At 41.6% G+C, this 14,567-nt stretch overlaps 1 protein-coding gene across 4 annotated transcripts in view; it reads left to right on the top strand.

The window, feature by feature from the left end:
* The window catches only part of SAMD12 (sterile alpha motif domain containing 12), a 372,276-nt gene that overhangs the window by 152,908 nt on the left and 204,801 nt on the right, over positions 1 to 14,567 (top strand). For 3 of the 4 annotated variants that reach the window (XM_008689282.2, XM_040626174.1, XM_040626172.1), the window contains one exon: positions 3,654 to 3,783. In XM_008689282.2, the coding sequence (XP_008687504.1) occupies positions 3,654 to 3,783 (130 nt within the window). The remainder of the gene's footprint in view (positions 1 to 3,653; positions 3,784 to 14,567) is intronic. The other variant, XM_040626173.1, reaches the window with a different exon arrangement.

Raw genomic sequence — 14,567 nt, 5'->3', positions numbered from 1 at the left:
CACTGGGGGTGGGTGGGGGAAACAGAGCGTATCAGAAAATTTTTAGCTGGAGTTGTGTGTAAAGAGAGCTGTGAGGAGAGCAGAGGAAGGGAGGGTGGTTGAAATAACACTGTGGAGCTTCTGAGTTTGACAGTTCTGCCCCTCCCAGTGGGACAATGATGCGTGGATTGACTTGAGTTTAGCATAGGCTCCTTGTTGTTCCAAACTGCACATGGAGGTGTAAGCTCTTTAAAAGGATCAGGTTATGGCCCTCACTCCCCCAATTAGGCTGCTGTCGGAGATGGGGGGAGATGGGGCAGTCGTGAGAGGAGAAGTGACTGAGGTTCACCTGCGTGCTACACAAAGAGCAGTTCAGGCAGAAAAAATAAAGTCGGCTCTGAGAATCCATAAGCAGCCACAGACTGGGGCAAGTGGAGTCAGTATGGCTCTTAACAATTAATGTGTAGCAAACTAATAATGATTTCATAATAAAGCCAAGGCTAAGAATCAGCTACTGAATGGGGCCAGTACTTTTATCACTCTCTGATTAAGAAGAGACAAGCAGTGCTTAATGATAGGACTCTTTATCCCTCCCCATTTTATTTATGCCAGTTTACATGGGGGCAGATCCCTGTAGGTTCCTGCAGTCTGAAAAATCTATGCCTACAGCTTTGAGTTAATTGCTGTCCAAGCAAGTGATACCGAATTACGCTTAGCAAGAGTATACTCTGAAGGCAAGGCAAGGCACCTTCTTGAGTATTGGCCTCGGAACACCCGAATTTATGACGAAGGGAAAATCTGTAACAAAAGCATATTTGATGGGCTGATGAGGGTGCCCCTCGAGTTGACTTGGCATGTATGGGTTGATCTCTACCTGAAGCCCGGTTGAGGGGGCTTGACTTGGTGCTGAGTGAGGGTCCTCTGTTTCCTAGGAGATGAACACGTTAAAGATGATCTTCCAGGAAGTTTAGTATATTGATATACAAGCAACTTCATCCTCTTGTCTTTGCCTTCCTAATTTACAGCCATCTATGACTGGTTTATAGGAGTTTTCAAAAGATGTGATTAGCTTTACTTGCAGGAAGCTTGTAAAGGGTTTCAGGGTAATGATGTGTCAGCTGTGAACTCATTCAGCTAATGTGAAGAAAAGTTTTTAGAGCAGGAAGGAGCCAGATTCAGTGGTGCTGACTTGTGAAACACGACGGTGAGTGCATTTCTAGCTAGAAGAGCCAAAATTCTAGTCTCCTAATCATGTAAAGGAAAGGAGGTAATGATGAGCAAAAAGGAAGAAACTGAACAACACAACATTCACTCATTTGCACCATCCACACCCGAGGTCCTCCTCGCTCATCAAAATTAGGAAAGATTTGATATGGTTGCATACAGAGTTTACAGGGGACGTGGCTGGCAGCCTGTGACTCAGGGATTTGAGGTGGAAGGAGGAGGCTGACACATTCGACTAGGAGCCACATGAGCACAACAGGGTGGGTGGAGAGCAGCAAAGGGCTACACGTGAAATTCCCTGCTGGGTTCATTTCATTAATACGTGGACTTATTCATTGTGGCTCTGTGGCACCTCTTAAATGCAAGGCATTCTGGGACCACAGTTACAATAGATCCGTCCTTACCAGCATGTAACTTAGTGTTCCAATTGTGACTAGGGTTGAAGAATAAATTATCCTGGACTTAGTGGTGAAAGACAACAATTTTTGATGCTCGTGGATTACATTCAGTGGAATTCACTCGGGACAGCAGGGTTGGCTTGTCTCTGCATCATGGTGTCTAGGAGCCTCGGTTGGAAGATTCAAAGACTGGTGGCTGGAATCATCTGCAACTTGTTTACTCATTTGTCTGAGGGTTGGGGGTGGCTGTCAGCTGAAACATCAGTTGGGGAATGGGCCAAAATTCCTGCATTTGTGTCTTCATGTGGTCTGAGTTTCCTCACAGCATGTGGTTGGGTTCCAAAGCTGAGTGCCAAAGAGTATGAGCCAGGCAGAAGCTGTCTCTTCATGACCTTGCCTTGGAAGTCACATAGATAACATCGATCCCGCTGTGCTCCATTGGCCAGGACCATCACAGACCTTGCCGAAATTCGAGGAGAGGGAACATCAACCCCAAATATCAGTGTAGGAATGTCAATCACAGTGAATGAAAAGCAGATATATATATATGAATGTGTATATATGTATATGTATAAAATTATCTGTCACAGTAAGAGTGAAAAACATTATCACAGCATGAAGAAAAAATATTGTTTGTGATGGTTCTGTAAGTTATGTCCCAAAGAATCCTACAACTGGAAATTTACTAATAAAGCAAAGAAACACCTGAGCAGTGTTTCACACATGTGAATTGTGCATGTCACTTATTATCCTGTTACCAGCTGTATTACTGTTCTCTTCATTTTTTTTAATTGACCAACTGTTTTTAAACTCACATTTGTTTTAAAAGCAAACTAGACATTACTACTGGAAATTTTATTTTTTACCATAATTTATTTGCCATAAAACAAAAGTAACCTTAAATGTAATCAAAATAAAATCAAACAGTTGTTGTTAGGTATGTTGCTTTCCGATGAAGATTGTGAGGCTGGAGCAAGCCCTCCTTGTCAAAAATGTTAGCAGGTGTTTGAAAGATATTAAATCACAGTCCTTCAAAATTGAGGCTCTCCCCTGGCCTTAATCTGAAAGATGGAAAGAGAAATAAAAGCAAATGATCCCTAGTGAGAAGGTCAGTGATATTTAAGGCCAGGTCTGTGTGGTGCCTAACATCCTTTAAGAGTTTTTGATATCATAATCCTATTCTGTTGAGAAATACTGATCCGGAATGAAAAAAAAAATTATAAGTAGCTAAGCTTTCATCTTGCATCGTCCAAGTTGCTGGGATCCGTGAGGAAGACCAGCATCTGGCACAGAGCTGATGCATGTTAATGAATGAATGAATTTGTAACCTGCCATCTGTCAAAGGCTGGGTCCCCTTCACCTCTGTTTTATGTTGTTACATAAACCCCTCCCTGAAAGATCTAGAAAGCAGTAAAAGGCCTTGATGGGTTGGCTTCTCCATCAGGTGTAGCCACCCCGTTTCCTTTTTACCATTCTCCACGTGCTGTCGAAATTGACTTTTTGCTTCCCCACTGTGGCATAATTCCTAGACTTTAAGGGACCACCCCCAGGCCAACTTGCACTCTTTAGTATGTAGGTATCTAAATCCAATAACGTGTGTTCCAAAAATAATTATTAGCACCCACCAGGGCTAATGTTGCACTAGACGCTTAGAGGTCTCAGAGGGTAATGAGAAATGGACACTTTCTTGGAGTACAGAGAAAGGCCACTGGGGGGCAGCTATCCAACCCCTAAAATTTAATTAATTGCTTAGCAATAGCATTGTCTTGTTGAAGTATTTGTCAGAAAACACTACTTCCTGGGGACTTTTTTTCCAGTAGAGATGATCACATGAGAATAAGTATAGTTTTCATGGTCTTTTCCACCTGAATCTTTTCTTCTGGTTTTCACGGGTATGGAGAAAGGTCTGTAGAGGTTAGGAGGAAAACAGCCAGAGACTTATCTTCAGGAATTCCAGCCTGCAGCCTTGCCACACACGCTAGGACTTCTAACAATAGTGCCTTTCTAGACATGGGGCTGGCATTAACAGACCTTTTCCTGCTTGCTTCATAGTCGGCTACGGTGAAGCTGTCAAAACCAGTGGCTCTGTGGACTCAGCAGGATGTCTGCAAGTGGTTGAAGAAACATTGTCCGAATCAGTATCAGATCTACAGTGAGTCATTCAAACAGCATGACATTACTGGTAAAGTATGCGGCATCCAAACTATTTTATTCCCTCTTCCTCTCCCCACCACGGTGGCCTTTCCCATACCCTTACAATGAAATGCATCTCCCTGCTGAAGTTTTCTGGCGTGGATTTACTTTAAAAGGGGGGATGGATTCCAGATCCATGCAAGCTATGCTACTTAATAAGCCTAAACAGAGAAGCATGGATTCCAAGTATCCAGGACAAGTATGTGGGAATCAGGGTAAGGGGTTGGGGGAACTCTAGAGAAAATGAGTGTGTACCAATCCTAGAGAAAAGAAAGGAAGGAAGTCTTTCAAATTAGCTGGGTTACAGGATCAGGATTAGATGTTCTAAGTAGGGAAGATTTCAAAATAGGAAAATTCTGAAGTGAGCATGATAATACTAACTTCTCCTAAGATGAATACCTTCAACACAAAAATGAGGATTCCATTCAGATGCAAGGGGCTTTGAGTATTATATGTGGAGGTCAAGAAGCACTTGGAAGCAGAAACTATGACAGTATAATGAACTGCAAATGCCCTTAGGATCATGTCTCTCCATTGGAGAACAGGGTAGGCGAGAAGGAGCGGATGGGGCCACCTGGGGAGCCCATCAGAGTCAGGAGATCTTCTCCAGACCTCCCCCGCCCCCCTCCCCCTTCACAAGCACCATGTGAACGACCGGACTGAACAACGTGCTCTGTACAGCAGCACTGTGCTCCAGAGGGAACCCATGTTGAGAAGTCCTGATTCGAGTCCAGAGTCTTCCCTTTTTCTAGGAGAAAACTATTCCTCTAGTGGGAAAGTGACTTGTGCTTGAGTAGCCCAGCTCCGTGGATGCCAAGCCTCTTCCCCAACTGGGTCGTTTCCCAAGTGTGTTCCTCGGAGCCCTTGGGTACGCTAAAGATTGCCAAAGGGACAGGGGTGTGCTTTGGGTTGAGATGGGTGTGTCAAGTAAAGCAGCTCCCTATATATCTGTTTGACATATTCAAATTGTACAAAAAACTTCATTTGGAAAAAAGGGTTGTAATACAAACGAATGGGGAGCTAGGTTATTTAAAATGTAAGAAACACAAGTGTAGCTCGAGATGAATTAACAGGGAATGAAGTCCTCCTAACTTAAGTATTAAAATTGTCCTTAATGCACTTTGCTTCCCCCACCACCAACTGGAATAATGGCTTTTTAGATGAAATTCCTAAAGTTGTGAAGGCAGTGTCAGAACTTTGTTTAGATTCCAAGTGTCTAATTTTTTTTTCTTAGCCCCTCCCTTAAGAATATGAGGAAATCCCATACGGGGTCAGTTATTCCAGCCCTAAAAGCAATCCGTCAGTCAGTCACCATTTGGCTGATCATGGTCGCCTTCATCTGATAATGTGTGCTTAATGTTTCTTAATGCTTGTGTGATAGAATAATGGCAAAGGCTTTTTCGTGATCTTACTTGAAAGTAGTGTTATCTTTTATTATGGGCAGGAATTGTGAGATGCCCTTGAGGGCAGGGTAGGCATTTATTTATACTGGTTTGTAGAGGATGAGGTCTCATGCTTCCTGGCTTGGAGTCCATGGTATACCGCTTACGAAGGCTTTCTGCCAAGGGACGTGAAGAAAGAGGGCGTGGGCCTGAGATAACAGGTTTTGAACAGCTATCCTATTGCTTTTGGTGGCCCATTTGGTCTTCAGGCAACACCACTGATTCAGGTCAACCACAAATTTCTTGGAATCTTGGGCAAGCTGCTTAAGCTAGATGAATTACTCAACCTCACTCTTCATCTCCAAAATAAAGATAATAATTACCTATCTCCAGGAGTTGTTGTGAAGATTAAAATGAAATAATATTAAGTGACCCGTTAAGTTAGCCATTTATTGGCCCCTTCTACCTGTCAGCATTTTGCTATTATTCTTGTCAAGACTCATCTGGAGGTGTCTAAAAACATATTATTCATTCTAAGGGCAGCCTGTTTTCAGGCAAGAAAAGAAATCAGAAAAGTATTGGGGGCTTAGGGAACAGAGGAGGATTTCACATGAACATTTGGCCTACATCTTTTTGACCTTCCACTGAGACCTTAGAAAACCACTCTGTTCCCCTGTTCTCTGGCCCTTGCCTCTCCAAGAGTGAAAGTGAAATTCCCAGGTGGTCACAAGTGGCCAGAGAATAGGACTTCAGTCAGCCTGCAGTTACCAGCCCCAGGATGCTGGAAACTGGGGTGGGGGCTCGCCGTGCCCTTAGAGGCTAGGCTGTGAAAAACAGGGCAAAGAGGTTTGTGAAAAATTAAGACCTGCAGTGACAAAGCCCACTTCACCAGCCCTGATAAACAGTGGAGTGCTGAGGGTGGTGACAAGGGCCAGGCTAAAGCCCAGAGCTTCAACTTTGCTGTGTGATTTCATGCCCTTCAGCTTGATCTGCAGAAAGGAGATGGTACCTGCTGCCTAGTGTTACTGTGAGAGTGGTCCGTGGTCCTAGGAAGCATGCATCGAATGTGAGCTGCTGCCGATCTCCTAAGTGCTGCTCTGATCTCTATGAAAACAAACACCACATATAAACAGTATTGAATTCATCTATCTTTATTATTCTGAAAATTGGGAAATGAGCACCCAGGTGGAGTGGAGTGGGGCAGGGGGGTGTCTGGGCTGGTAGATATCCTGTGTTTACCTGCAAGGCTGCAACAGAGATGTTCATGTGTCTCTTCCTTATGCTTAGATTCTCTTGAGTGTTGTTGCCCATTTATTTTTTTCAATGCGTGGATCTCCGATTCGTGTTCATCAAGCAAGTGTGTTTGTTATGCCAGTGTAACCTATAAACAATCCCTTTATTTAGAGGCAGATGATACAGTGATGACAAATAAAAAGGACGTATATTAAGTGGAAAGAAGAAGGGAAATAGGGCTTTCACAGACCTGGGTCGGATCCTCCCTGCTTATCCTCCACTTCCAACCTTTGACAAGTAATAGCTGTATAACATTACACAAGTTAGTTTTTCATCGGTGAAATGAGAATAATTATTTTAAAGGGTGTTGTTGGGAGAATTAAATGGAAGGATGCCCATGAAGGGCCTAGCTTAATGCCTGATACGTAGTAGACATTTATGCATTTAGCAAGTATTTATGGAGCATCTACCCTATACCGGGTTTGGGAATACAGCAATAAATAAGACGGTCAGCGATCTGTGCAGGGAAAATCTGTGCTTCCGTGAGAAACTATGCATCGTCAATAGCACACCATTTGGGGCTGTCTAATTCCATAGCGCTGTTTTTACAGCTCAGTAGGTTGTAGGTAACTTAAAGCAATACAAAATAATCCTGGCGTGGATGTGTAAATTCTGTCCCATGGAGGTTCAGTTGGCTTTGCTAGCCACTGCGGAAAAGGTGAGGTTTGCCTGACATTTTTACATTAATGTTACTCTCCCTGATCTGTGGGCGTGTGCTCTTTGGATTCTCCTTTGTAGTATTTTTCTCCTGGTTGTTACATCTTACTGGTTTCTTCACTAACAAGTTAAAAAAAAATCTTAAACATGTTCATTTTTGTATTTGATGAGAGTCCTGATTTTAACCTTTTTTGAAAATCACCCTGTTTTAACTTCAGTAGTTTAAATTTTTTTTTTTTTTTAATGTTTTGGCCAGCAAGTCCGCTCTATTAACATTTTGATGCCTTTGTTTGAAGGACTAAAATTCTACACAAACATTCCCCCCATTTTCTCCAAAGTCTGAGAAACGTTAGGATATGTTACCATATACAAGCATTCAAAACCTTTTGCAAGTTTCCTGTTGGAATTTCTGAGAATTTCATTGTGTCCAGACGGCACCTGCTATTTTGTGGCAGATGTGTTTAATCAGAAGAGAAGCTACTGGTGTTACCTCCCCGCAGAAGGGCTCTTAAAAGGCATAAGATGGTTAGAACACCTGAGAGGCATTAGGATAGATAGATTTAAATCATCAGATTAGGCTTGAAGGAAAGAAATTTGTCTATTTTCCTGTGCTTGCAAGATTCTCTTCAGCTTTCTGAGGCCGGCTTGGAATGTTGATGAGGAAGCTCTACTGGGGCCAGGTGTAAGCTCACAGGCAACTTTCAGATTCTCTTTTATGCACATTTAAGAATATTTTCAGGTTGGAGGCAGTTTCAGCCCCTGGCTGTGCCTTGTGTTGTTTCCGTGGCTGCTAAAGTGAGTTTACCTCCTTCGGCATCAAGTTCTCCATCTGGAAAGGGTTCTTTCCCCTGCCAACTTGAAAGACTTATTTTTATGGGTGAAGCACTCAGAGTTCCCCAGAATATAAAATATTTTTAAAAGCCATTTTGAATGTGGAAAAGGTTTCCACGTAGTTTGCTTTGTGGCACAGCAATGGGAATTCTTCAGATGTCCAGAAGTCTGCAGGAATAAATAGTTATCATACGAATATCCCCTGCAAATGGTCAGTATTGATTTGTAGTATTTCCCACTGGTCTCCTGAAAAATAAATGAATATATTTCTGGTTCTTTTTGTACTTCAACCCCCCCCCCCACCTCTTTCCCGTTTTCAAAATATTCTGCTGAGATGTAGCACCCTGAAATTTGGCAGTTCTGTTTATGTTATTGAATAAAAGGGAAACCTCTCTCTTTTGGACCTTTGGATTGTAGGATCTGTGTGTTTGCTAACATTATTCCCTTCAGTGCTGATCTCTGAGCTGTTCCACCCCTTTACCCTTCTGCTATTGTCTTCCATGTCTTTATTATGTTACCCATAGAGACCAGTGGGGTATGTAGTTAACAAGTTACCAGAAGAAGTGGAATAGCTCGTTACTTTATGTGATCTACTGTGAGTATGCTACTTATTAGAATCCAGTGTAGCCAAATAAAGCTGGGCATACGTAACGATCACAGCACTGCGTCTGTGCCTTTTCTTGTCATTATTGGTTTCCCTCTGGATGTTGGTTTCCTTTTCTATGTCTTTGTGTTTTGTTACATTTCTCTTTTGTATGAACTGCTCTACATTTTTTATTAAACCTCTAGCAGCCTAGATGTGCACAGTAAAGTTTCCGACATCATCAGGGCCTGTTTCCCATAAGTTAATTTTCCAACAACAGAATTTGTTGTTTTTAACCCCTTTTGATGGAAAGCTTACTAACATCACCTTGACACTCCTCAGCTTTCTTAAACCAGGGGTGCTGAATTTGATCATCTTTGATGATTCAGGATAATAGACTTCTAAATGTTGGAAAGGGCTTTCAGTGTCATCCCAGGTTTTATGAGGTCAATAAAAAGAATACCCCTTTGAATGAAAAGAGTAAATGGAGACCAGAATGTCAGCTTCATTTCTAATAAAGCTTTTTGGAGAATGTCATTTAGGTCTGCAGACAAACTGGTTTGCTACCCATGGTAAGCCCTATTATAGGACTTTTCACATTGATAGGTGAAAATGTAATTATTAGGAAGTTCTGCTGAGGTTTAACTAAAACCCACCCGTAGGTCCTGTTTAGGTTCCTAGGTTAGAAACCTTTGCTGAGAAAAGCCCTTGATGGCTGCTGCCCCCAAGACAGATTGTTGCTGCTGGACCCCAGTGGAGCCCTGGCATAGCCCCCCCATCCTTTCCTTCAGCCCAGCAGACTGTTGTTTGGAGACCTCAAAAAGTCTGCTGCCAAGTTCCTTCATCTTTAGTAGATGTCCTCCTTCTGCTACACTGAGAAGGTATAGACTATCTGATGGGATTTCCCTGAATATTTTTCCCCTCCACCCCATCTTCATCTGCTGCTTCCTCTTCTTTCAGAAGACATGCCTCTGTTCTCTTCTACAAATAACCTTTTCTGCCTCTGCTTGAACCAGTCATCCCTTGTTACGCCTGGGTACTCGCTCCCTGTTACAGCCATCCTCTCCTCTTCAATCTGGCTATACCGGCTCCCTCCTTTTTCTCTAAAGAGTCCCTTTCTAGACCAGTCACTTTCTCTGAATTGTTAAATCACAGTTAATTCATGTATTTGAAAAAATTTATATAGCCACTACCACATGCCAAACAGAACACTACGCCCAAAACCTTCAGGACACACACTCTTTTCAAGTTCCAGAGAATAATACGCCGTGATACACTGCACGTAAGGGTATAAATAAATCCAAGAAATTTCAAAACACTGAGGTCTTACAGGACATATTCTCTGACCACAACAGCATTAGATTAGAAATCATTAACAAGATATCCAGAAAATCCCAAATATTTAGAAACTTAACACACAACCGAGAACCACATGGGTGAAGAAAAAAAATCACAACAGAAATGAGAAAATATTTTGAACGGAATAATAATAGCAACATGAATATTCCAAACATTGGTGGTGTGCAGCTACAGTACAACTGAGAGGAAAATTGTTTCACTAAATGCCTTTATTAAAAGAAGACTCGAGATCAGTAAATTAAATGTTTACCTTAAGACATTAGAAAAGAACACATAATCTGAAAGTAAGAGCTGAAATTGATGAGATAAACATACAAGCAATAAAGAAAACTAATGAAGTTGATTCTTTGAAGAGATAACAAAATTGGTAAACATCTACCTAGACTGAACCAGGAAAATAGACAATGTCAGGAAAGAAAGTTGGTGGTATCATTAAATTTTCTATGTACACTAAAAAATAATAAAATAGTATGAATGAGTTATGACAATATACTTAGGTTAAATGGACAAATTCCTTAAAAATCTTAATTTAGCACCAACTCAAAGCTAGAAAATTTAAATAGCCACATATCTCCTAATAAATTTTAAATTAGAACTACACACACACACACACACACACACACACACAACCTAAGCCCTGAAGGCTTTTATAATAAATTGAAGTAATCAATAACTGAACCTATGCAGATTCTTTCAGAAAAGAGAGGGAAAGGGGAACACTTCCAAAGCGTAAGGTCAGAATAACCATAACATTAAAACCTGACAAAGATACTACAAGAATGGTATACTATAGACCATTGTCCTTCATCAACTTTGACAAAATACAAATAAATTGAATCTAGCAATAGACAAAAATGATACTATATCATGATCATGTGTGCATAGGAATTCAAGGTTAAGTTTTTGAAAATTCAGCTTGATTCACTACATTAATAGAATAAATGCAGAAAGTCGTATGATCATCTCCCTAGATGCAGAAAGCTTAGGATTTCAGCTCTGATAGGTGAAGAGCATGACGTCATCACTGCAATCTTTACAACAGGAATAAGCTGGACAAAATAAAAATGATTTTGCTGGGACCCATCCAAAAACTGATTTCACAAGGCAGATCATCACCCTGAAATCTAGAAGAGTAGGTGTGTCCAATAACAATGGACGGAAGATTTGGACACTTTACAGGGAAGATAAAAGCATGGACAATAAGTGCGTGAAAAGACGCTAAGCAACGTTAAGTCACCCAGAAAATGCAAGTAAAACCACAGTGAGATACCACTTCATACTCCGTAAAATGGCTAAAATTCAAATGACTGGCAGTCCTCAGGGTTGCTGAATGTGCACGGCAATGAGATCTCTCATATGTTGTTATTGGGCGCAGTGGTCCCACCCGATTCAGAAACTGTGAAGTTTTTATGTGGTTAATCACACAACTATTCAATGATACTGCAGTTCTACTCTGGGGTATTTACACAAGAGAATTGGAAACATATATTCATAAAAATTCCAGTCTGGTAATATCCGAAGGAGCGTTAAAATTCTAAACAATCCTCAGGTCCCTCCAGAGTAGCGTGGCTGAACAGATGGTGCTGAATTCACACCAAGAGCGCTACTCGACAATGGAAAGGAACCGGTGCTGTATTCACACCAAGAGTGCTACTCGACAATGGAGAGGAACCGACTCCTGGTGCATGTAACATGAAAGGACCTTGCGTTGTGCTCAGTGACAGAAGTCAGACACAAAGAGTACCTATGGTGTGACTCCATCATATGAATTCTAAAACACAAAATTGGCAGTGATGGCAGTCCAGTCAGGGGTTGCTTGGGTTGGAGTGTGGAGGGGAGATGGTAAAAAGAAGCAAAGGAACTTTCTTTGGTTATGAAAATGCTTTATATCTTTGTCAGAAGTTCTCTACTTGGCACCTCAGATGTGTGAAATGTGTTGTATGTAAATTATATCTCAGAGTTGGTTTGGGGAGACTTGTGTGCTTTCCAAATTTTCTAAAATGGCAAAGTGTTTTTAAAAGGAAAAAATGAAAATGTCATCCTGTGTCTTTCCATACGGGCTGTAGGATCATTTCTATTAAAGATGTTGAAGAGGGGCACCTGGGTAGCGTGGTTAAGCAGCCGACTCTTGGTTTTGGCTCAGGTCATGATCTCAGGGTCGTGAGATGGAGCCTGAGTTGGGCTCTGGGCTCAGTGTGGAGTCTGCTTGAGATTCTCCCTCTCCCTCTTCTCCACCCATACGCACATGCTCTCTCTCTCTCACTCTCTCTCTCAAATAATTTTTTAAAAAGTGATGGATAGGAGATAGGTTTTATATTCATCTATATTATAAATATATAGGTATAAATATATAACAATCTAATATAGCATAACATAAATATAAGGAAATGTATATGTTATACTTAAAGAAATTGAGTTTGAAAATCCACTTTATGCATTTTTCACTGAAAGGATAATCTGAAGAGAGCAGAACATTCTTATAAAGAAAGGTATGGTTTTACCAACTGGTGGAAGATGACAGCTGACAAAAGAGCAGCTCTTGCCTGACTGCAATTCTGCTTGTCTGAGCTGTGCTCATGCAGCCAAGGCTTTTGGGTTTCACAGATGAGTTCAATTTCAGAAGATATTTTTGCAGTAGCATCTAGTTGCCACCTTCGTATTTTACTCATTCATACTTTTAAATTAAAAATTACCCTCGCCACACTTTATAAACCAAAGGAATTTTAACACCCAAAATCTCATGTAAAAATACTATAAATTTTACATTAAGAAAAACATGTCTCCCATTTTCATCACAGAACAGTGCCACTTTGTTGGCTTTTGTAAAGAAACTACTGCTCTTAAGGGGACATTGATATTCTAAATATAGCATTTATTTAATATTCTACTTGAAAAAATAAGAGTGGGGTTTGTCACAAATGAACTATTTGTTTCATCCATCAAAGAACTAGAGGATTTTCTTTTTTTAACCAATTGCCTAGACTTAAATAACTAAGACTACTCTTACAGGGGGGAGGATTTTACTTGCTACCTGATTCCGTTTTTCATTCGGTGATCTCCCCCTCTCCCCCAGCCCCTCACTATTATAGGTTCTGTAGTTTGGGAAATGAAACGTGAAAGGTTTGACCAGGTTCTCACAGCCAGGGAAAGCAGGGCTGGGGTCAGGAGCTAGCTTTCTGCACCCTTATCCAGTACTCCCCTCGCCTGCCAGATATCCTGCTCCTTCTCCCAGCCAGCACCTGTTAACAGACCCAAGCCAAAGGCTTCTGGGACCTGAGAAATGCCAGTGCCAGCCAGGTGTTCTTATCAAAGTTGTAACTTATGGGACCTTCCTGCTTTAGAAAACCCCTGACAGTTTTAATCATACTTGCTGTGTCTTAGAGGCTTTCTATCTGCATGGGGCTTCTCTTGCAAGCCGTTACAGATAGGAGGAAGCGCGGTTCAGAGCGTACTGGATGAGTCCGGGTCAGTACAGTTGCTGAGTACTTCACATCAGCAGGACCTACCACACAGGCTGTTGGCAGGTGAGAGGAGGGAACACCTAGAAAATACTTAAAATGGTGCCTGACACATGGCAGGGGCTCAGTAACCGTTACCTATCACTATCACATTACTATGGGAGAACAGGAGACTGTTCTTAGGGAAGTCCAGCAGGTTGCCTCACAGATAGAAGTGGGAGGCCAAAAATGGGCAAGATACACCCTTTTATTTTTTTTAAAACACACCCTTCTAGCTTATTTTCTCAGTCCAAATTCCAGAAGCACAATGAAGGTTTTATAGCCACAAACTCAATTTCATTCTTTCTTTTAACCAGATCCATCTTTTCTTCCTTTTCTCCCTCTTAATTCAACCTTTCTAGTCCCCTATGAGACTGTCACATTTTACTCAATATGACCAAAAGTCCAGCTTCCTTTGCTGCTTACTCTGAACACTGAGCTTTTTGCTCTGTCACAGAAATGAAGTTGATGAAACATGATTTGTTTGGATAAATCTGTTTGCTTTTTAGCTTCTCTGTCTGTTTCATTCCTTTTTTTATTGATAACTTTTTTTCTAAAGATTTTATTTATTTATTTGACAGAGAGAGAGACAGCCAGAGAGAGAGGGAACACAAGCAGGAGGAGTGGGAAAGGAAGAAGCAGGCTCCCAGCAGAGGAGCCCGATGCGGGGCTCGATCCCAGGACCCTGGGATCATGCCCTGAGCCAAAGGCAGATGCTTATCGACTGAGCCACCCAGGCGCCCCTTTTATTGATAACTTTACTCTCTGTTTTGCTTTGTTTTGCTTTTTGTTTTATGTAGTTTGGGGAAGTACTGAAGTCAGATTACAAAATTGGAGATACCCTTCCCTTGATTTTGCTCCCAATCCCTGTTTGAACATTAATACACTGTGGACTCATCCTGTCAAGTCAAATTTCCCATCCTTAACAGCCCTGGGGTGCATGGGCAGAACCTCTGTCATGACACTCAATGAAGGGGTTGGGAATCTTGCCCTTTAGAGGCAATCTGCTTTGTGGAGCAATGGCCCTTCCTTCAAATGGCATCACTTATGGTGATTGTGGTGCCATATTTGTTGATGGAGGAAATAGCAGTCCACACATGTGGGATTGGTTATATTTAAGATTCCATGGCAATGTTATGATGAAATACGATTGTCCTCAGGAGGTCTTGGC

This window comes from Ursus maritimus, unplaced genomic scaffold (genome assembly GCF_017311325.1).
Source record: "Ursus maritimus isolate PB19 unplaced genomic scaffold, ASM1731132v1 scaffold_9, whole genome shotgun sequence".
NCBI lineage: Eukaryota > Metazoa > Chordata > Mammalia > Carnivora > Ursidae > Ursus > Ursus maritimus.
This window is presented reverse-complemented; position numbering and strand designations above follow the sequence as displayed.